General features: G+C 46.7%; 1 protein-coding gene across 2 annotated transcripts in view; it reads left to right on the top strand.

Annotated features, from left to right (window-relative positions):
• The window catches only part of CLCN1 (chloride voltage-gated channel 1), a 36,933-nt gene extending 15,985 nt beyond the window's left edge, over positions 1-20,948 (top strand). The window contains exons 9-23 of one of the 2 annotated variants that reach the window (XM_013963554.2): positions 164-248; positions 466-567; positions 879-963; positions 1,241-1,390; positions 7,335-7,404; positions 7,585-7,695; positions 9,562-9,775; positions 10,020-10,153; positions 13,955-14,199; positions 14,490-14,601; positions 14,935-15,014; positions 15,257-15,295; positions 19,609-19,713; positions 19,811-19,897; positions 20,413-20,948. In XM_013963554.2, the coding sequence (XP_013819008.1) occupies positions 164-248; positions 466-567; positions 879-963; positions 1,241-1,390; positions 7,335-7,404; positions 7,585-7,695; positions 9,562-9,775; positions 10,020-10,153; positions 13,955-14,199; positions 14,490-14,601; positions 14,935-15,014; positions 15,257-15,295; positions 19,609-19,713; positions 19,811-19,897; positions 20,413-20,784 (1,991 nt within the window). In that variant the 3' untranslated portion in view covers positions 20,785-20,948. The remainder of the gene's footprint in view (positions 1-163; positions 249-465; positions 568-878; positions 964-1,240; positions 1,391-7,334; positions 7,405-7,584; positions 7,696-9,561; positions 9,776-10,019; positions 10,154-13,954; positions 14,200-14,489; positions 14,602-14,934; positions 15,015-15,256; positions 15,296-19,608; positions 19,714-19,810; positions 19,898-20,412) is intronic. The other variant, XM_018046843.1, reaches the window with a different exon arrangement.

Below are 22,403 nucleotides of genomic sequence, written 5' to 3'. Positions count from 1 at the left end.
GCCACAAACGAAGCTCGTTTCTGCCAGCAGTGTTAGAAAAAAGAAATAGAAGAGGGGCCAGTAGGTTTAGAGGAAGCTTTAATCCTTAAGGCTGATGAACTTGGGTCCTTCTGGATGGCTTCTGTGACACTCCCACCATGACCTTGGCCTTTCCATCCTGTAGTCACCATCACAGCCCTCTTCAGAACCAATTTCCGAATGGACTTCCCCTTTGACCTGCAGGAACTCCCAGCCTTTGCAATTATCGGGTCAGTGCCTGCTCTGGGAGTGGGGGAGGGGCAGGGCTGGGGCAAAGCTTTGGATTGGAAAGGACCCAAGCTGGGAAGTTGGCGTGGGCATGGGTAAGGTGGAAACTGTCAGTGGGGGAGGTGGGTAGAAAGGCAGGTGGATGCCTGGTATTTGCTTCCTTGCAGTGGCCAGGGCCGAGGGATGAGGGTTTCATTTCTGTATGGCTTGCACCCTCAGGATTTGCTGTGGGTTCCTGGGAGCTGTGTTTGTGTATCTGCATCGCCAAGTCATGCTTGGTGTCCGAAAGCACAAGGTCCTCAGCCAGTTTCTGGCTAAGCAGTGAGTCACCGCCCTACCCGTTTACTCTCTGGTTTCTCCAAGAGTTCCTCCCTTTTAATCTTGGCGGAAGGCGTTAAATGCCTTTTGGTGGCTTGTGATAAAATATAGAAGCCTGGATACCCTACTAGGGACTAACGGTGTGGTTTCCCCTTTAAAGATTGCTTATTGGTGGAGAGAGTGCTTGGTCTAATGGTCTGAGACCACAGGGGAACGCCAGGAAACTTCAGGTTTCCAGGGTGTGGCATCCACTGTGGGTTGGCCAAATTAGGATGAGGATTAATTCTAAGTAATTAATCCTGTTTCTTTTCCAGCCGCCTGCTCTATCCTGGAATTGTCACCTTTGTCATCGCCTCCTTCACCTTTCCACCAGGAATAGGGCAGTTCATGGCCGGAGAGGTCAGCTCCAAGGGTGACCTTTGAGGGTGGGGGGTCAGGTCACTGAGCACGTGACTGAGAGTAAACCAGGATGAGGCCACGTGGAAAAGAGGAAACAGCGCAGGTGACCCTCAGGCTTCTGAGCATACGTGCTTTTCCCCACGGACGGCATCTCTCCCTGAGAAAAAAGCGGAAAGGGACCCATGAAAGATGAGACCAGGGAATCGGTTCTCTTTAAAAAAATGGAAGTACCTAGCATCCCTGGAGAACTGCTCCCTTCTGCTTCCTCCTCTCACAGCTGATGCCTCGGGAAGCCATCAGTACCCTGTTTGACAACAATACGTGGGTAAAACATATGGGGGACCCTGAGAGCCTGGGCCGGTCAGCTGTGTGGATCCACCCCAAAGCCAGCGTTGTTCTCGTCCTCCTCCTCTTCTTCATCATGAAGGTACCTCTCCCTACACCCCTGGCTCCCTGAGCTTCTGTTTTCAACCTAGGAACCAGGGTTTGCATAAGGGGTGTGTGGGCGTACTCCTTTGTGTCTGACTCTTTGCGATGCCATGGCTGCAGCCCACCAGGCTCCTGTGTCCATGGGATTTTCCAGGCAAGAGTACTGGAGTGGGTGCCATTGCCTTCTCCGCATCTGTAGTCTCCTGCCTTGGCAGGCAGATTCTTTACCACTAGCGCCACCTGGGAAACCCTTTACTGTCTGAGCCACTAGGGAAGCCCCTTTGCCTAAGGTAGGGAAGGGTAAAACTTGGCCTGGTCTTTGTCCAACCTAAAAAGAAACAACTTGGAAATCAGAGCCTAAGTAGTAATAAGTTGCTCATCTAGAAAACCGAACCCATATCTGGGTTAATGTTCCATTCATGTCGACTTCATGATGTCATAATTATTATAACCCTTCTAAAGGTTTCACTTGCTAAATTACTGAGACATCACAGCCGCTGAGTAAATAGGGACAAGACAGAGCTTAAACAATACAATAACTGTGTGAAGACCTCAGATAAATTAACCAAATCTCTCCACATATTAGATAATTAGGTACTTCATCTCCAGCATCTGATTATACACTTTCAGATGATTTGCATATCCATTTTTCTCCCAGTCTGGTGGATAATCTCTTCTCTAGGGTTACAAAAGAGATAAAATATTTAAATCCATTTTATTAGTGACTATAAATAATCTTTACAATATTATTATTCTCTATTGAGGTAGCAAGGCTTGTGAGGATTTTGCCATTCTTAAACCATTTTCTTCTAACTTCAGCTAGGAAACAAAAGCTGATCTCTTTTACTTACATTGGTTCTTTCTCATATCTTCCCATCAAGGATCACATGGTTATAGACTTTTCAGTTACTGCTTTGTACAAGGTTATTTTTATTTCCATCCCTGGTTGTGACATCTGTTATAATTGCTGTTTGTCTTTTTCTTTTTGATGATTGCCTCATTATTAATAGTATGTCTTGTCTGAATAGCCCTTGATTTTCCTGTATGTATTTGGAGGAGAAAATGGCAACCCACTCCAGTATTCTCACCTGGAGAGTCCCATGGACAGAGGAGCCTGGTAGGCTCCAGCCCATGGGACCACAAGAGTCAGACATGACTTAGCGACTAAACCTTGTCTGAATAGCCCATGATTTTCCTCTATATATTAGGGTTTTCATTTGATTTCTTTTAAACAATCTAAGTAATGATTCTATTTTAGTCTATAGCACAGTTTTTTTACATACATTTTAGTGGGTTTGACAGTACTTTGGGGCAGACTTTAGGTGAATCCACAAAAGTTGATATGTTTAAAATAAAATATACACGATAAAGCAAGAGACATCTAGATGTTCAGAATCATGCATAAGGAGTGTTCTGGTTGGTGTTATCACTGGATACCTTGCTTATTAAGAATTCACCCGCAAAAGGCAGTTCTTTGGTTCTTCATTCCCATGTAATTTACCAAAGTCAGAGAGTTCTGTCCACATTGAACTTTCACGTTTATTAAGTTATTCTTTTTTAAAGAGAATCTTTTTTAAAAAATTAATTATTTTTGGCTGCACTGGGTCTTTGTTGCTGCACATGGGGTTTCTCCAGTTGCAGCGAGTGGGGCTACTATCTAATTTCAATATGCAACTTATTCTTGATACTTACTGTGAAACTCTATTTCCATAGGATATGAGTCACTAAGTTACATTGTAATAGCCATTGTGGGTTCTCCCATCCATTTATTCAATAAGTGTTCTAATGCACCTACTGTGTGCCAAATATGTGATACTTGATTATTGATCTTTAGCGTATCTAATGCTTGTGGTTGGAAAAAGTTGTTTAAAAATTTCTTCTTGTTTTTTTGCTGCTCATTTAATGTGCTTGTCAATGGTCTTATGATTAGAGATACCAAGTGCTTGACATACCAGGTTCCAACTCTGTCACTACGTTTTCAGGATTTGCTGTGGGCTTCTGGGAGCTGTATTTATGCATTCTGTTTCCTATTCCATTCCACATGGGCTAATTAGGCCTGTGCCTTCCATATTTAGCACACCCATTTTATCAATTAGATCATTTTCATTTCTTCCTTCAATAGATTTGATATTTTTTTTATCATAAAAGTTCTCAGTGTCTTGCTAGAGATACGATTTTTCATTATAGAGTTTATCTTCTCTAATTTATAAACCCCAGCTCCTTGTAATTAGCTGTTGAACATACAAACCCATCTGCAGTAACCAAGTCCAAGTTTTGATGGCATCTCAGAATTTATTGCTCAATGATAATAATTCTGTTTTTGTGATACTCTTCTAGACTAAACTGCTTCTTTGGGATCATATATATTCTTGAAACATTAAGCGTTTAAAAATTTTGGGAGAAACAAAATTCTGTATATATTTTCAACATCTCCTTCACGCCTTGCCTCATTTCCCCAGATTTCCAAGCCTATCTCTGGATCCCACTTTGCAGACTGAGGTTTATTCTGAGACACCTACTTGGATTATATAGAAGGACTAGGCTGTATGTCACTCACTGATTTCTTACTTAATTACTTCCTCATTAATGTCTACATATAAGAGAATCAAGAAAAGAAACTCGGGGCTTCCCTGGCAGCTCAGTGATATAGAATCCACCTGCCAATGCTGGAGACACGAGGAGCTACAACTACGGAAGTCCGAGTGCCCTGGAACCTGTACTCCACAGTGAGAGATGAGAAGCGCGTACATCACAGCTAGAGGGTAGCCCTCACTTGCCACAACTAGTGAAAAGCCCGAGCAGCAACAAAGACCCAGCACAGCCAATAAATAAATAATTTTTTTTAAAGAAAAGAAACTCACATTTCTTGGGCTATATTTCAAGCCCAACAGTTTGCAGCAGGCCTGTACTATTCTATAATATTTTAAATATAAAACCATCTGCTGCTATAAATCTATATTACTTAGTTATCACTGCTTCCAGTATCTTTACTCTATCACTGGACATATAACCATACCCTTTTTATTTCCAAAATGTGGACAGTAAAGGTACCTGGCCACATTAAAACATAAAATTGACTGGAACTATTTTTCCAGTCTAATTTGAAATTTAGCTCATGTGGTCTTCTGGCAGTATCCGTGTTCACTAATAGGATTCTCAGTTCAGCTGTTTTGTAATACTGATGAAGGGAATGTCCATCTTCTCAATTTTAAGACATGGAAAGTTATCTTGTTGTGAGTCTGGTGTGTCTCTAATGAGCAAGAATATGATTACAACATCTCCATTTCCTTTTTAATGAGTCTAACGTTATTAGCTAGTATCACTGAGTTCTCAGTACAGCCCAAGGCTCTGGAGAACTCTTGCCTAATCTTCCTGTGCTTCCTCCTTGTGAAGCATCTAAATAAAACACAATCTGTGAGAAGGGGTCTCTAGTTTCCCACTTCTCTAGAACTGGGGGCTTAAAATCTTGGGAGTAATTTGTGTTCCAGGTCGCTTGCCCTGTTGTGTGCTAACAACTCAAAAATTTGCTAGTCTCAAGCGTCCACCTCTGTGCTGCAGGAGTTGATAACTTTCAGCGTACTGTGATGCTGAGCCTCTTCTTACGTGTATCTTGGAGGATAATCTAAAGTTCATCCCCTGAAATCAGACCCATCGGCCACCTATTATCTGTATTACGGGAGCTTTCAGATTAACCTGAGCCTACAAAATCCCTTATGGCTTTCATGTACTTATTCCAAAGAGATAGTACAGAATAGTTCAAGAGGTCTCCAAATGTTATGAGTCAGGATCCCTTAAGAAGCTTAAACTATCAGCATCTAGAACTCCGTCTCCAGACAGTCCAATGGGGTAGTCTTCAGTGACGTCTGCTCATCACAGTTCAAACAAGTTCCCCTGCAAGCATTACTGGTGGGTGTTTTAAGCAAATATTAGCTCTGAGAAGCTTTTCTGCTTTGTATGAATACTGTTTGACCAAACTCTTCTTTCTTTCCTTCCTTCCTGTCTACTTAACTTACCTTCCTACCTCCTACCTACCTACCTCCCACCTACCTACATCCTACCTGCATTTACTGAGCACTGTGCTGGTACTGAGAGAAGGCAGAGACAAGGCGAACTTGTTACACACGCAAGGAATTTGCAATCTGCAACCCTCTTCATTTATATATCTAACTCTGCTGTTCTCAACTTTGCTGTTTTAAACAGTTCTGTTCTGACAGTTGTAGAAGGAAATGACAACTCATTCAGGTATTCCTGCCTGGAGAACCCCATGGGGAGAGGGCAACAGTCTATAGGGTGGCAAAGAGTCGGACACGAATGAGGCGACTTAGCAGGCACACGTGCATTCTGACACATATGTATTTTGCCTGATCCCAGAGCTTCTGGGACAAAGGCTTCTCAGAGCCTTTATCATTCTTTTTTTTAATTTATTTTTAATTGTAGGCAAATTGCTTTACGATGTTGTGTTGATTTCTGCTGTACATTTATCATTGTCTTCTGCTCAGCCCTGGCTCAAGGGAATCTCTCTAAGGTTCAGAAAGTGAGAAGCTTTATTTCTCATTAGTTTACAATAAAGTTGGTGCAGTTTTTCATCTTTGTGACCCCATGGGCTATACAGTCCATGAAATTCTCTAGGCCAGAATACTGGAGTAGGTAGCCTTTCCCTTCTCCAGGGGATCTTCCCAACTCAGGGATTGAACCCAGGTCTCCCACATTGCAGGCAGATTCTTTACCAGCTGAGCCACAAGGGAAGCCCATATTCACAGCAGAGTAGGCAAAAGAACTGAGAAACAGAATGGGGAAAAGACTAGTGATTGAACTTTTGAAATATCTGTAAAAGAAACAAAAACATGTGACATAATATATAAATTAAGCAACAGGTTTACATATGACTTCCAAAATAAGTAAACCAATCTTAGAAAAAGGTCTCAAACTAATTTGGTAAAAGATGACAGCAGCTAGGGTAAAAAAAAAATTACCAGGATAAAAATATGTACAACTGAAAACTGCACCAACTTTGTTGTAAACTAATGAGAAATAAAGTTTCTCATTTTCTGAACCTTAGAGAGATTCCCTTGAGCCAGGGCCGACCTCAAAAGACAATAATAAATGTACAGCAGAAACCAATACAACATCATAAGGCAATTATACATATTACTTTTGCTAAAATCATCCCAATTCCTTTTGGAATACTATCTTGGCCTAAGAGTTCTTTTCTATGACACTGGCTGGCTTAGCTGGCTCTCGCAATGTGCTCTTGCAGATTGGTCCAGACAGATCTGATTTTCTGATCTTTGTTGAAGGTGATTTGATGTTAAAGGAAAACGTTAAAGCAAATGGCTCAGGTAGGGCCATCTTCACTCCAGGCTGCCTTGTGAGGTTTGCCATGTAGATGGCTTTGTAAATGACCTTACTGAAGCTAAGTCAGTCACACAGTAAGTCACTATGACTTGAAGGTCTCTGCCGCTTGGAAATGAGGCTCTTTTTCGAAACATAGTCTGGCCAGGAAAAGATATCCTCCAGGTTCAAGAGCTTCAGGTTGCTTTGTTGAGGTGACCTTTTGGGGTTAAGAGGATACAGTGGGCTAGGACCCTTTGGGGGCAGTGACAGAGGAGTCCCCTGGGGCCCCAATTTTTGTTTTGATTATCTAAAGGCAAATATTGTCACTCCAAGTAGGAGCGATTTGGGTTAACTGCCTGGAGGAACCTTCTTATAATGTTGTCTTTGGTGATATCTTAGCCTGAGTGCTCCATGCTGTTTTTGGTTCTGGGGGAAGGTGACAGACAAAATGACTTCCAGAGGGATTAGCTCTCCTAGGATTTCTATACCTCTTGGAACAAGAAGCAGCAAAGAAGGGGGTTGTGAGTGATGTGTGTGTGTGTGTGTGTGTGTGTGTGTGTGTGTTGGACACAGTCTAGAGGGTGCGCTGACGCCTCTTTTTACCCCAGTTCTGGATGTCCATCGTGGCCACCACCATGCCCATACCCTGCGGAGGCTTCATGCCTGTGTTCGTGCTCGGTAAGTTCTGATGAGAAGCCTGGGACCTTACTGGTGGTTCAGGCTAGGGTACTGTGAAAATAAGGAAAGGCCTGGAATGCTGGGGACTTGTGTTCAGTCTTAGCACCCCAGGAGGCATTGACTCTTAAAAAATGGAGGATAAAGACCTTGAATCCTTTCCTTCCTTTGGTCTCTCCCTAGGAGCTGCATTCGGAAGGCTAGTAGGAGAGATCATGGCCATGCTTTTCCCAGATGGTATCTTGTTTGATAACATCATCTATAAGATCCTACCTGGGGGCTATGCAGTTATTGGTAAGACACATTCCACCCTCCTGTAACCCCGGACACCCACACTCAGACTCTCCCATGACATCTGCATTCCAAGCTATACAAAACGGTCTTCATTTAATGCTATTTAATTCAACTTTTATTTAAATAATTAGCCCTTGGCTCTGACTCTAATTAGCTCTCATTAAACATCTTTGAGCCTCCCTCTTTCTTTACACAGAATAGGGATTTTAGGGATTAAATGAGATAATAAGGATGAGAACACCTCAGATTGGCTCTGAGTGTTTGGTAAGGGCTTTTTCTTTTTCTCCAAAGAATCGTGGAAAGAACAGTGCTTGTGACTGGCTCGAATACTCCTACCCGCTGATGTGCTCATGTTGACGAGTCTTAGGAGCACGTGACTAAGAGCTAAGAAATGTGGGCTCTGGTCTCATCTGCAGCTCTCGTCACTGGATGACCATGGGGCGGATTACCTGCCTTCTGCACTCTAGTTTCTTTATTCCAAAATGACTTCCGAGATGTCTAATCTTTTGAGAGTCTGAGATTATCTTTTCCCATTATATGTATAGTCCCTTCCACCCAAAAACCATGTCTAACAAAATGACCAGGATATTCCCTAGAATTGTTATGCTTCCTCCCTCCCTTTCCTCTTTACCAAAATCCCATGACATCTAATCCCACACTTCCCTTTGATATAGAACTAATCAGCTTTATAGAACATACGGTGACCTTAGTCCCCCATCACAGTTCTGTACAAAAACTTCTTGCATCTGCTATTATTCCCTATCTTCATGCCTCTCAGATATCCCTTCAACCTCCCTGGTAGACATTTCCCTTAGCATGCATGCATGCTATGTCACTTCAGCCATGTCTGACTCTCTGTGATTCTATGAACTGTAGCCCACCAGGCTCCTCTGTCCATAGGATTCACCAGGCAAGAATACTGGAGTGGGTTGCCATGCCCTCCTCTAGGGGGTCTTTCTGACCCAGGGATCAAACCTATATATTCTGTGGTTCCTGCATTGGCAGGCAAATTCTTTACCACTGAGCTACCTGGGAAGCCCATATATATATATGAGCTTATATATTGGATATATATATATATATATCTCCTGTATTAATGTTCTGTAGTATATTGCATGCATTATCCAGTAAAACCATTCCTCCCAATCTTTATCTTTTATGACTTTTTCTCATTCTATTTTCATGTATGGCTTCCCCAGCATCTTTTCTCATAGCATATCTTCCCATGTTTAAACAAGAAATAAAGTTAATGCACTAGGGACTCTTTGGCTGATGGGAAATCATAACCAAAAACAAGTAAGACAGATTCTATCTTCAAAGAGCTTATGGAATTGTAATGTTTTAGACCTGCAAGGGCCTTAGAACTTATCTAATGACCTCTTTCACCTTAGAGATGAGAGCATGGGGTTCCAGAAGGATTAAGTTCTTCTCATACCATTGAGAAATAGAATCAGGATCTCATTGCTCCAAGCCCACAGCATGATTCTTGGGTTTTGAATCTGCTCATAAATTGTTGGCATCAGAACCTGAGGCCCAAAATAAAATGCTGTAAATGGGTTTTTTAAAACGCTCAGTTAAGAGTGATGCAATTGTTTAAAAGCAAGGAACAGATAGCACATCACTATATTTTATAAATGAAAATTTGGACACACAAAATTTTTTAAGTTGCCAAAGGTCGTAGAATGAGGTCAAAATGATTTTGTAAGAGCTCAGCATTCTAGCCCCTACTTGACACAAGGTCATCTCAGGAGTGCTGGCGCGGCCTGGGGTCACGTCTCCACCCCCCCTCCCTGGGTCCCGCCCATCACTGCCGCCACGCCAGGAAAGGCAGCCCTAAGCAGGGTGCACGTCTGTTTCCGGTTCCAGGAGCAGCAGCGCTGACTGGCGCGGTGTCCCACACAGTCTCCACGGCCGTGATTTGCTTCGAACTAACGGGTCAGATTGCTCACATCCTACCCATGATGGTGGCTGTTATTTTGGCCAACATGGTGGCTCAGAGCCTGCAGCCCTCCCTTTACGACAGCATCATCCAGGTCAAGAAGCTACCCTACTTGCCTGACCTTGGTTGGAACCAGCTCAGGTCAGGGGCACCAGCTGGAATTAGTTCAGATCTGATGGGGTGGGGGTGGGAGGTTCTGAGACTGAGAATGAGATTAGGGTCGATGTCTGGATCCACTGCCTTATTTTTTTCACTTATTTTTATATTCTCGTGTACTTACTAATTTTATGAGTGATCAAATGCATGGTGAAAACCTCACGGGAGGAGTGGAAGGGACAGGCACATATGGTGGGGCTAAACTCCCCGGTGCTTTCTCCCTCCACAGCAAATTTACAATCTTTGTTGAGGACATCATGGTACGGGATGTGAAGTTTGTTTCAGCTTCCTGCACATACGAGGAGTTGCGAAACCTGCTCCAGACCACCACAGTCAAGACTCTACCACTGGTTGAATCGAAAGGTCAGTGGGAGGGAAGGAAGCAGATTCATGGGCTAGTGACCTGAACAAAGGCGCCACAGAAGTGCAGGCAGTACTGGGGTGAGCGCTCGTCTGTAGGGGCCACCCAGTCCACAGGTCACCCTGCTGTAGACCTCTGCTAAGGCCTCTGCTCCTTAGCAAACATGATCGATCATCTTCAAGGAAGGAAAAGCACAAGCACAGGAAGACAGTTAAAAACCCAGCGAAAGAAATGCAGTGGATTCTCATTATTCCTTGTGCTTATGTTCTAAAAACTTGCCATGAACACTGAATTAGGGATACTGTAATTATGAACTTTGTGGCTCAGCTAGCAAAGAATCTGCCCACAATGTGGGAGACCTGGGCTCGATCCCTGGGTTGGGAAGATCCCCTGGAGAAGGGAAAGGCTACCCACTCCAGTACTCTATGGAGAATTCCAAGGACTATAATCCATGGGGTCGCAAACAGCTGGACACAGCTGAGCGACTTTCACTTCACTGAACCATTGCTCCCAAAGGAAATGCAAGGTGAAGTTCCTGAAATGCAAGGTGAAGTTCCTGCAAGCCTCTGGTCACATTTTCTTCAAGTAGTCAAAGCAGCAGAGAAGACAATGGCACCCCACTCCAGTGCTCCTGCCTGGAAAATCCATGGACGGAGGAGCCTGGTGGGCTGCAGTCCATGGGGTCGCTAAGAGTTGGACACAACTGAGGGACTTCACTTTCACTTTTCACTTTCATGCATTGCAGAAGGAAATGGCAACCCACTCCAGTGTTCTTGCCTGGAGAATCCCAGGGACGGCGGAGCCTGGTGGGCTGCTGTCTATGGGGTCGCACAGAGTCGGACACGACTGAAGCAACGCAGCAGCAGCAGCAGTCAAAGAAGCATACACTTGTCTTAAATGGGTTTTCCCTTGTGTGTGTGCTAAGTTGCTTCAGTCATGTCTGACTCTTTGTGACCTTGTGGACTGTAGCCCGCCAGGCTCCTGGGTCCATGGGATTCTCCAGGCAAGAATACTGGAGTGGGTTTCCATGCCCTCCTCTAGGGGATCTTCCTGACCCAGGGATTGAACCCATGTCTCTTACGTCTCCTGCATTGGCAGGCGAGTTCTTTACTAGTGCCGCCTGGGAAGCCCTGTGCTTCTCATTAAAGACAACTTATTTAATATCTGTTGTTAATTCATTAACTTGGAACTCACCACAACCAATAGCATGATAGCTCATGGCTAAATAAAGCTTATCTAACACGTGTATTTTCTCCATAAGGCACATCAAAGCCTTCTTGCTTGGGGGCAATTGTAAACAACACAATCACCATCATGAAACACAAAAATACAAAATCATGGCATTCAATGGATCACGAAAGGAACATTTGTTTATAATATGAAGCTAGGAAAAAAAAAAGAAGGCGGTGTATCACTCTGTTCAGACTCAACTGGGAACATGTGCGTGGGGCAGCTCGGATCTTTTGCTGCTTTACACGTGCCTGTGAATGATGGGGAAAGCACAGCATGTATTGATTTTGGGTTACAAATATACTCAAGCCAGTGGGGGAATTCACAAATAGGTAACGGTAGGGGTTTAGTTGCTAAATCGTGTCTGGCTCTTGCAACCTCATAGGCTGGAGCTCACCAGACTCCTCTGTCCCTGGGATTCTCCAGGCAAGAGTACTGGAGTGGGTTGCCATTTCCTTCTCCAGGGAATCTTCCTGACCCAGGGATTGAACCTCGGTCTCCTGCACTGTAGGTGGATCGTTTACTGACTGAGCCTTCAGGGAAGCCTTCACAAATAGGGAATCTGTGAATAATGAGGCTCCGCTGTAAATCTTACACCCCTTGAGGTGGCTCTCTTTGCCCCATAGCTAAATGACAGCTGTTCCTTAATACCCAATTTAAGGAGCGGATGAGACCATTCCATGTGAAGGAGTAAACATCTTTGATAAGTAGTGATTTCACCTCCTTCACCATCCTTTCTGCCCACCTCTGACACTTAATCTTGCTTCGTATTACTTCTTATTGTGGTTTCTATATCCTTATCTTCCTCACTAGATTCGGTATCCTTTTAGAGCTGAGACTATAACATCTGTCTCCCTCAGACTTCTTCCTTATAGGTATTTACCAGATATTAAATAAATAGTTGTCTAATGTTTGAATTAGTGTAATGGAATCATAGGGCCGTTTGAAGCCATTTAAATTGTTAGTTCTAATTTCAGATGATTAGAATATCCAAATTACCTTAGTTTTAATATTTTCCCAAATCCCAAATACCTTTCAGTGGCCCCTAAAGCAGTGGCTCCTTATTGGAACAGGGGTACGGCTGATGGGTTGCAGAGTTTTAATAGTAATGACTAATTCTTAACAGTGGTAAAGAACCTGCCTGCCAATGCAGGAGACATGAGAGATGCAGTTTCTATCCCTGGGTCAGGAAGAACCCCTGGAGGAGGACATGGCAACCCACTCCATTATTCTCATCTGGAGAATTCCATGGACAGGAAAGCCTGGCAGGCTACAGTCCTTAGGCTCTCACAGTCAGACAGGACTGAAGCGACTTAGCACAGCACACAGCACAAGACCTAACAGTAAGATTTATCTCAAAACACTGCCTTAATCTTGGGCTTCTAAGATAGTGCTAGTGGTAAAGAACCTGCCTGCCAGTGCAGGAGATGTAAGAGACAGGGGGTCTATCGGAGAGATGTGGGTTTGATCCCTGGGTCAGGAAGGTGCCCTGGAGGAGAGCATGGCAACCCACTCCAGTATCCTTGCTTCGGAAATCCCATGGTCAGAGGATCTTGGCAGGCTACAGTCCATAGGGTTGCAAAGAGTCTGAAGTGACTTAGCACGCATACAATCTTCTGGCCTTAGAACACAATGAAAATGTTAATGATAGTAACGAATTCTAATAAATATTAAAGAACTTTTCCTGGAAAAGGAAGCATTATGTCTATGCCTAGAAGGACCCAGAGAATTTTAGTGATTGAACATCAGATATCCTTGTAGCCTTTTTTCAAAGTATTGGGTTGACCAAAAAGTTCATTTGGGTTTTTCCATAAGATGATATGGGCTTCCCTAGTGGCTCAGATGGTAAAAAATCCGCCTGCAATGTGGGAGGCCTGGGTTCAATCCCTGGATCAGGAAGATCCCCTAGAGGAGGGCATGGAAACCCACTCCGGTATTCTCGCCTGGAGACTCCCACGGACAGAGGAGCCTGGCAGGCTACAGTCCATGAGGTCACAAAGAGTCAGACACAACTGAGCGACTAAGCATAGCACATAGCACATAAGATGATACAGAAAACCCAAACAAACTTTTTGACCAGCCCAATATAGTCCCATCTCAGTGTGAATGGCTTTTAATGTCTTCTTTTGGAGACAGGGTTGGTGAGGCTATTTTAATTCCCAGTTCACCTGTTTGCAAACTGTCTATGTAAGGGCTCATCAAAATAAGTACAAATTAGCACCAGTTAATATACTCTCATGGAGAAGGAAATAGCAACCCACTCCATTATTCTTGCCTGGGAAATCCCACGGACAGGGGAGCCTGGTGGGCTATAGTCCATGGGGTCCCAAAGAGTCGGACACGACTGAGCGACTAAACAGCAATAATGTACTCTCATTTGGGTCCCTAAGTGCTAAATGGGTGAAATAAAAAGGACTGAATGAGGTCAGTCCTGAAAGACTTTGAAAATGAGTTTTTAGGAAGAGAGGGTAACAGCTGAAAAGAGCTGGGCTGAGTCCCTGACTCCATCCTTCGGAGAGAGGGGCCGACGGGGTGATCGAGCTGCCCTCAGGCCAAGCCTGGGTCTCCCCCAGATTCAATGATCCTGCTGGGCTCCGTGGAGCGGTCAGAACTTCAGTCCCTCCTGCAGCGTCACCTGTGTCCCGAGCGGAGGCTGCGGTTGGCCCAGGACATGGCGAGGAAGCTGTCCGAGCTGCCCTTCGACGGGAAGGTGCGGCCAGCGGGGGTAGGGCGCTCTGGTGTCTGGCCCCAGGGTCGACCCGAGTCCTTTGCCTTTGTGGATGAAGATGAAGATGAGGATCTCTATGGGAAGCCCGAGGTAAGCGGGCTGGGAAGGGTCAGGGGAGTGGGACAGATGGGGCAAAGGGAAAACAGGAAGAGAGAGGATTGATGCTGATCATTGACAAAGTGTAAGAGATCAGTGCCCCTGCGTCCAGGGACTGAAGGAGATGAGGCTGCAAATTTTGGAGTCACGGAATCTAAAGAGCTTTGAGGACTTCTGAACTGGAAAGAACAAGGGTGTTAGATAGGTTTCCCAGGACACCAGCTGGTACAGGCAGGATGAGGTAGCCTCTTCTCTAGGACTGAAATTTTTACTTTTCTGTACAGATGCCTCCTCTTCACCCTCCTCACCCCCTTCCTACTGATCCACTGCCCCCCGAAGAGCCCAATGGGCCCCTGCCCAGCCACAAACAGCAGCTGGAAGCACTGGCGTCTACAGGTAAAGATTCTCCCATCATGCACCTCACCCTTGCCTCACACCTTGTGGCTTGTCTCTGCACGCTCCTCAACCTAAGGGCTGCTATTATGAGGAGGGATTAGGCCAGGGGATGGTGGGAAGGGATTTCTGTTCTGAGTCCAATGTTACGGTCCCAAAGTGGGGGGGCAAGGGCTGGATGAGGAGAGTGGGAGAGGGGAGGTCCTATGGAGGTGAGGCACCTAGAAATGCTGACCTGTTGTGACAAAGTATCAGGACTGCTTGGGGCCCCTAACCCCTTCCTCCCAGGATGACGTTGCTTTGTCTCCATTTCCATCCACTCACCACTCCTCTCAGGTCCAAGACCTTCCATCTTTCGGTCCCTGCTTCACTGCTTGCTAGGCAGAGCTCGCCCCAAAAAGAAGAAAATGACCCAGGTGAGAGAAGATGTGTTGGAGTCAGCAAGGGGGAGTCTGGGAAAGGGAGCTTGTCTTTGAGGAGTGAGAAACCCATGATCCTGAAGGTGGGAGGGAAGAGGTCCCACTAGGGAGGAGAAGCTTCATCATATGGAAGGGATGATGGGATGGAAAGAGGCATCAGTGGCCAGCCAGGGAGAAGCGGTTATGGTTCTACGAGGAAGAAAAGGGCAGGAACTTGGACCTATGTCTTTCTTCTCTAGGATTCAACGGATTTAGTGGATAACATGTCTCCTGAAGAGGTAAGTAAAGGAAACAGGAAGCTGGGGGTGAATCATTTTTCTGTTTTATTTGGTTTTGCCGGCTGTGCTGTGTGACATGCAGAAATCTTAGTTCCTTGACCAGGGACAGAACTCACGCCACCTGCATTGGAAGCGTGCAGTCTTAACCACTGGACCAGGGAGTTCCCTGTCTTGTTAAGTGAAGATATTGCTCTTTTTTTTTTTCAATCTTCTTCATTGTGTTGTTGTAAGAATAAGATGTGAAGCTAGGCAGAAGAACACTTTGAGAGGTTGTTAGTGAGGTCTGATTATGGAGTGGTGCTGGGCACATTGCTTGGGGGTGGGGAAACATGGCAGTGTCCTCATGGGGACCAGTGTCATTTCAGGAGAAGGAGGTTTTGAGCCTCCGTGTGTAGATGGGCCAATGGTGATAGGATGAGCCTTAGAGCTTTGAGACATTAGGGGTGTTCTGGACCAGGCAGACGCTATGTGGGAAGGTTGACATTTACCTGCAGGAAAATGGCTTCCAACTTTTATACAAACGGAGGTGGAAGAACAGCATCAAAACTGAAATGGAGAAATCAGTGCCTGGTGAGGTGACTATGCTAGGTTGATCTGGGCCCTAAGACAGTGGACAATGGGAAGATTCCAGGAAGCGAGACTGGGAAGAACCACAGACTGAGGGCAAATACCGACGGTGGTGCCTCCTTGGGACAAATGCCTATTTCCACAGAGAGGTGGCTGTTGACTCCATGAGAGAGAAAATCAAGCACTGGGTGGAGCAGGTTGTGCTGAGTGACCAGAACATGGCGCAGGGAACAGATTGGGAACACATGTCTGAGCTGCGCAGATCAGAACTACCCTGGGGTGTGGAGAGGCACCAATAAAATCCATTAGCAACCATTCCATTTAGTAAAAGAGCAGGCAAGCTTGCTGCAAAGGCTGAAAGGTAGAGCTTTAAAAGTATGTGGCTGAAATATCAGACATTTTAGCTTTCACAACTATGTAAGCCAATTCCCTAATTCCTACTCACCCATCCACCCACCCCTTAAATTTGACGTTGCCAATGGCTGAACATTTTGAATGTACTAAAAAGCCACTTAATTGTACTCTTAAAATGGTTCAAATGGTAATTTTCATGGGAAATTTATCTCGATATTAAAATATAAAATTAGATATGTAAAGCGAGCAAACAACAAAAAAGTATGTGGCTGATGAAATACCATAATGTATATTATCTTCAAAGAAACATCTACTGGATGTCCAGAATGTATGCATCCATGTATGCTCATTTGCTCAGTTGTGTCTGACTCTTTGGAACTCTATGGACTGTAGCCCACCAGACTCCTCTCTCCATGGGATTTCCAAGGCAAGAATGCTGGAGTGGACTGCCATTTCTTCCTCCAGGGGATCTTCCCGACCCAGGGATCAACCTGAGTCTCCTGAATCTCCTGTATTCCTTACCACTGAACCACCTGGAAAATCCCATCCAGAATATATATGTGCTAAAAATTAAAAGTACTGAAGATTGGAGGAGAGAATGGTTAGTGACAGGAGAGAAAGGCAGGTCTTCCCCTTCTCCCCTTGACACCCCTCAAGACACACAACATTTCTGGATAAATGACCTGAAAAATCAAATGGATAATCACAGATGAAAAAAACTGAACTATTCCTTTTACCCACAAGCAGGAATCAGATGGTTCATAACTACAATGAAGGAGTGCTTTACTAGGCTGCTGAAACCAATAATAATTTTTTTTTAATGCACCAAAGAAAGCCAGCTAGTTGATCAGTGAGGTTATTTAATAACCACAGGAACTAAAGTGCAACTAGGGATAAAAAGAAGATAGATGATACATTTTTAGCTGATATTTGTCTCCGGGAAGACTTTAAGCAGGTCTCAACTCCCATGGGACCCACCATGATTCTTTCGAAGGATAAGATACAATAGGAGTCAAACTTCAGGGTATTTTGAACAGCGTTTTCGGGCTGGATTCAGATGACACCCTTGACAATATCAAGATGACACCTTTGGGAACAGTCAAAGAATTCAATTCTAGGTCACCAGAAGTCTTTATCTAATTCCACCGCTCTGTTAGGAATACACACCCATTAGAGCCCCGGTTTGTAACTGATGCTGAGCTTTTCAAAGTCGTGGATCACGTCAAACCTAGAGCAGATGAAAACTGGGGTTCCTGGGACATGATGGGCAGTCAAGGTCTGTGTAATCTTAAGCATTTAAGGACAAACACTTAGGCATTCTGTTCCTCTGTTTTTCCTCATCTGTGAAATAGAGATAACCATAGGGCAGAGTGAAGCAATTAGCATAATGCTTGGTGCAGAGAAGTGCTTGGTGCGTGTACACAGGAAATGGTTCTGCTACTGTTGTTCCCTGAGGACAGGGGAAATGGAACCAAGAAGGCCAGGAATGATCAGAGCACACTGAAGGGGGGCAGGGCCAACCAAACCAGCATCGGCAAGGGTCTCGCTCCCTGTCATATAAGTAAACCTTGTCTGCAACATACCTGCTAAGTGGTCATCCATCCTGGGCTGTGAGTGCTGCCCAGCTTTGGGTGGACCTTTAGTCAGGCAAGGTGAAAGTTTGGAAGAGGTGTGATTGTAGTCAGGAAAAAGCAGGATGGGACAGGCGGGGAGAGCGCAACCCTGTGGACCAAATACTGGACAGGAGAACTGGGGCATGACCTTCAGTGATGTCCTCTGAAGCTTAAGACGTGTAGATCTGAGCAAACTGAAAAAGAAAGTAGACCCTCATTCAGAGGTTGTTGTTCAGTCACTCAGTTGTGTCCAGCTCTTTGCGATCCCATGGACAGCAGCATGCCAGGCTTCCTTGTCCTTCACCATCTCCTGGAGCTTGCTCAAACTCATGTCCATTGAGCCAGTGATGCCATCCAACCATCTCATTCTCTGTCATCCCCTTCTCCTCCTGCCTTCAATCTTTCCCAGCATCAAGGTCTTTTCCAATGAGACGGCTCTTGACATCAGGTGGGCAACGTACTGGAGCTTCAGCTTCAGCATCAGTCCTTCCAGGGAATATTCAGAGTTGATTTCTTTTAGGATTGACTGGTTTGATCTCTTTTCTGTGCAAGAGACTCCTGAAAGTTTTCTCTAGCACATTAGGAGGGGACTGAGAAGAGGTTATAGAAAATTTAAAATTCGTTTATGAGAGCCACAGTGATACTGGGTTATTTGGAACCTTGGGGATTTGGGCATGCAAATCTAAAATCCAAAGCGCAGTTGGACTTTTGCCTATTGCTTTGGTCACAGACAAAGCAATACAATGTAGAACAAACCAACCAAACACACACACAAAAGCGGCTTGTTTGAGTCAACAAAGTGCCATGTGACCCAGAACAGCTCTTTAAATCCAATAAAGTTTCTCCAAGATCTGATTTGTAAAAGGTCAGCCTGCAGGTTTCTTCATGACACACAAGGATAAGGATGGATGCCTCACAGCACTCTGGAGGAGTTCAGTCCAGAGCTAAGGCAAGTCTAAGATGGAGCAAGACCCATGCTGGTTCTCTCAGAGTTTGCTCAGGTTCATGTCCATTGAGTCAGTGATGCCATCCAACCATCTCATCCTCTGTCGCCCCCTTCTCCTGCCTTCTATCTTTCCCAGCATCAGAGTCTTTTCCAAGGAGTTGGCTCTTTGCATCAGGTAGCCAAAACACTGGAGCGTCAGCATCCGTCCTTTCAGTGAATATTCAGGGTTGATTTCCTTTAAGACTGACTGGTTTGATCTCCTTGTAGTGCAGTGGACTCTCAAGAGTCTTCTCCAGCACCACAGTTCAAAAGCATCAGTTCTTTGGTGCTCAGCCTTCTCGATGGACCAGCTCTCACAGCCGTATGTGACTACTGGAAAAACCATAGCTTTGACTAGATGGACTTTGTTGACAAAGGGATGGCTCTGCTTTTTGATATGCTGTTTAGGTTTGTCATACCTTTTCTTGTAAGGAGTAAGTGTCTTTTAATTTCATGGCTGCAGTCACTGTCCTCAGTGATTTTGGGGCCCAAGAAAATTACAGGAGTAGTAGAAAACAAGACTGGAAAGGTGGTGGGGAATAGCAAGCGTTTGGAGCACCCCAAAGAAGGGGACGTGTTTTGAGCACCTGAAGCTGAAGGTTGATTTGAGGCTGGAGGAGGGAGGAGAATATATTGGGGCAAAGGGAGGCAGGCCAGCAACCTGGATGAGTTGTGACTGATAGTTTCACAGCCTATTTCAGGCTTCTGGGCCAGGGATTGGAGGGCAGTTTGGGTTCAAGGATCCGGGGTTAAAGGGGGCTCCAATATTGGGTGATGGCTCTCCTCTCTGGCAGATTGAGGCCTGGGAGCAGGAGCAGCTGGGCCAGCCTGTCTGTTTTGACTCTTGCTGTATTGACCAGTCCCCCTTCCAGCTGGTGGAGCAGACGACTCTGCACAAGGCAAGTCCTCACCCACCACCCACCCAGCAGGGCTTCCGGGAGGATCGGAAGGAGCGGGGCCGCCATGCTGACCTTACCTACCACTCTGTCCTTGCAGACCCACACCCTCTTCTCCCTCCTGGGCCTCCACCTTGCTTACGTGACCAGCATGGGGAAGCTGAGGGGTGTGCTGGCCCTGGAGGAGGTAAGAGCGACGTGTTCCCCGCTTGGAGCAGCAGTGGGAGGAAGGGGTGAGGTGGGGAGGGGCTGGTTCTAGCATCCAGGAGGTGCTCCAGGTTTCCCACCTGTTTCTCATGCAGAGACTGGAGGGGGTCGGGGGTGGCAGCCCCCCGATCTTCTCAGGATGGCATGGGCTTGGAATGGGGGTGCAGGGCCTGAGTCACAGTCTCATGGGGGTGCCGCTGTGGAGGGGCGTGGAAAGAGCAGGCAGATGGGACGTGGCTGAAGGCAGCCTGAGGGTTGGGGACCAGGCGAAAGAGATCCTAGGTCAGGGCTCTTGATATTTCACCGCTCTGCAGGTGAGGCTCTTTGTCCATCATGCCCCCATTTTCCTTTTTCTGCCTTCCCCCTTCGATTCACCCCTGCCCGGCCATATCTTTCCCATTCCTTTTCCTTTGATTGTCTGTTTCTCCGCTCTCCTGTCTTGTCTTCTTTCCTTTCCTGTGTCTTACCCTCTCTCCCCTTCCCTGTGCTCCTCAGCTGCAGAAGGCCATTGAGGGACACACCAAGTCTGGGGTGCAGCTCCGCCCCCCTCTTGCCAGCTTCCGGAGTACAACTTCCACTCGGAAGAACACCGGGGTCCTGCTGCCTCCTGCAGAGGGCTGGAGCCTGCCTGAGGACGGAGCTGGGGCCACTGGGGCAGGGGACATGACCCCTGCCTCCCCAGAGACCCCCGTGCCATTCCCCTTCCCGGAACACCCCCTCTCCCAGGCTCCAGCCAAGGCAGAGAGCGAGCTGGAGGAGCTGGAGCTGGTGGAGGGGCCAGGGCCCGAGGAGGAGCTGGCCGATATCCTTCAGGGCCCCAGTCTGCGCTCCACGGATGAGGAGGATGGGGACGAACTGGTCCTTTGACTACCTCCCTGGCCTCCTCACAAAGACTGTCCAGGGACCCAGGAGAGAGTGCACAGGGTGCACGGTGTGGGAGAGTGTGCTTCCTAAAGCTGGTGGGGATCACATCAATACACAGCCTCTCCTGGGAGTTTTTAAAAATGTGATCCTTGGAGGAGGAACTGGAATTTGGGCAGGAGGTAGCCTTGGTCAGTCATTTGGGCCATGCCCTCCTCTCCCCAGATAGGCGGGAGGGGATCTGTGTGAAGGGCCCCTGATATTCCATGGGCTTCCTGAGTTTGCCCGTGTGTGGGTGGAGAATAGCTTCCTCTCCCATGCATCCCCCACAACCCGCCCTCCCCCAGGAGGCGCCCCCAGTGTTCTTGTCCCAGTGACTTCCCGGCCTTGCGCATCCTCCCATCAGTTCTCCAGGGGGTGGGTTAAGGGAGACCCAGGATGACTGTGGTCCTGCCAGCACCATGTTGGAGGAGGAGACGGGACCGCCTAGGGCCTCATGGCCTCATGGCCCCCGAATGTACTCGCAAACTGTCCACAGCGCCTTCTCTCAGAGCCCTCCACCCTGTCCTCCACTTGCCCACAGCCACTCCCTGAAATTTGCCTCCAGACTCCATTCTGGCTCCTACTAGAAAGTGAAGTTGCTCAGTTGTGTCTGACTCTTTGCAACCCCATGGACTGTAGCCTACCAGGCTCCTCCGTCCATGGAATTTTCCAGGTGAGAGTACCGGAATGGGTTGCCATTTCCTTCTCCAGGGGATCTTCCCCACCCGGGGATCGAACCTGGGTCTCCCACATTGCAGGCAGATGCTTTACCATCTGAGCTCCCAGAGTCTGGCCTCAATTCCTTGGGCGGGAAAAGGCCATTCCTACTTCCCCCTCCGTCCTCCATTTAGGCAGTGAGACATGGATGCAGAGCCTATTGGGGGAAAGAGCCTAGAAGAGGGACGGTCACGGGAAGGCTCTGTGTGGAAGGGGTGGTACTTTATGGCTCAACAGTCACGCGGCCCTAATGGATTTATTTTACTCCCTCTGGCATCTCGCATTACAGCTTCCTCACCCTCCGGTTTCCAGGTCACTCTGTCTCCCACTGTCGTCCTTGATCTGTCCTGCCCAAGGGTCAGCTCTGTCCTTGAGCTGATCTAGCCGGGGCTTCTCCTGCCCAAAACCAAGGCTCAGGGCAGCTGGGCCGCTGGTTCACCCCTACACATCTTCAGGGCTGGTCCTTTGTATTCCTCTCCTAGAGGTTCAGTGTTGAAATGGCCCAGCTCTTTGATGCCTCCCGCACTTGGGAAATCAGAGACCCTTATCCTCTCCAAGCCGGTGACAGGGAGCCTGCCATTACCCTGCCTTCTCTACAAGTGGTCCCAGGTGCTCCTGATCCCATCCCTAAGGCTTTTGTCCCTCCGTTCTTTTCAGTTCAGCCGCTCAGTCATGTCGGACCCTTTCCGACCCCATGGACTGCAGCACGCCAAGCTTCCCTGTCCATCACCAACTCCGAGCCTACTTTTATGCCTCTTTTAATTCCCATCCTGGTTATTATCCTGTGCCCATCCCTGGCATCCTCCTCCTTCCCGCCCCATGCCCAGCCTCCGCCGCCCCCCAAATAAGACACTCATAGCCGAAGG

Source organism: Capra hircus, chromosome 4, assembly GCF_001704415.2.
Source record: "Capra hircus breed San Clemente chromosome 4, ASM170441v1, whole genome shotgun sequence".
NCBI lineage: Eukaryota > Metazoa > Chordata > Mammalia > Artiodactyla > Bovidae > Capra > Capra hircus.
Note: the sequence above shows the minus strand (reverse complement) of the source record. Positions and strands in the feature narration are given on the sequence as shown.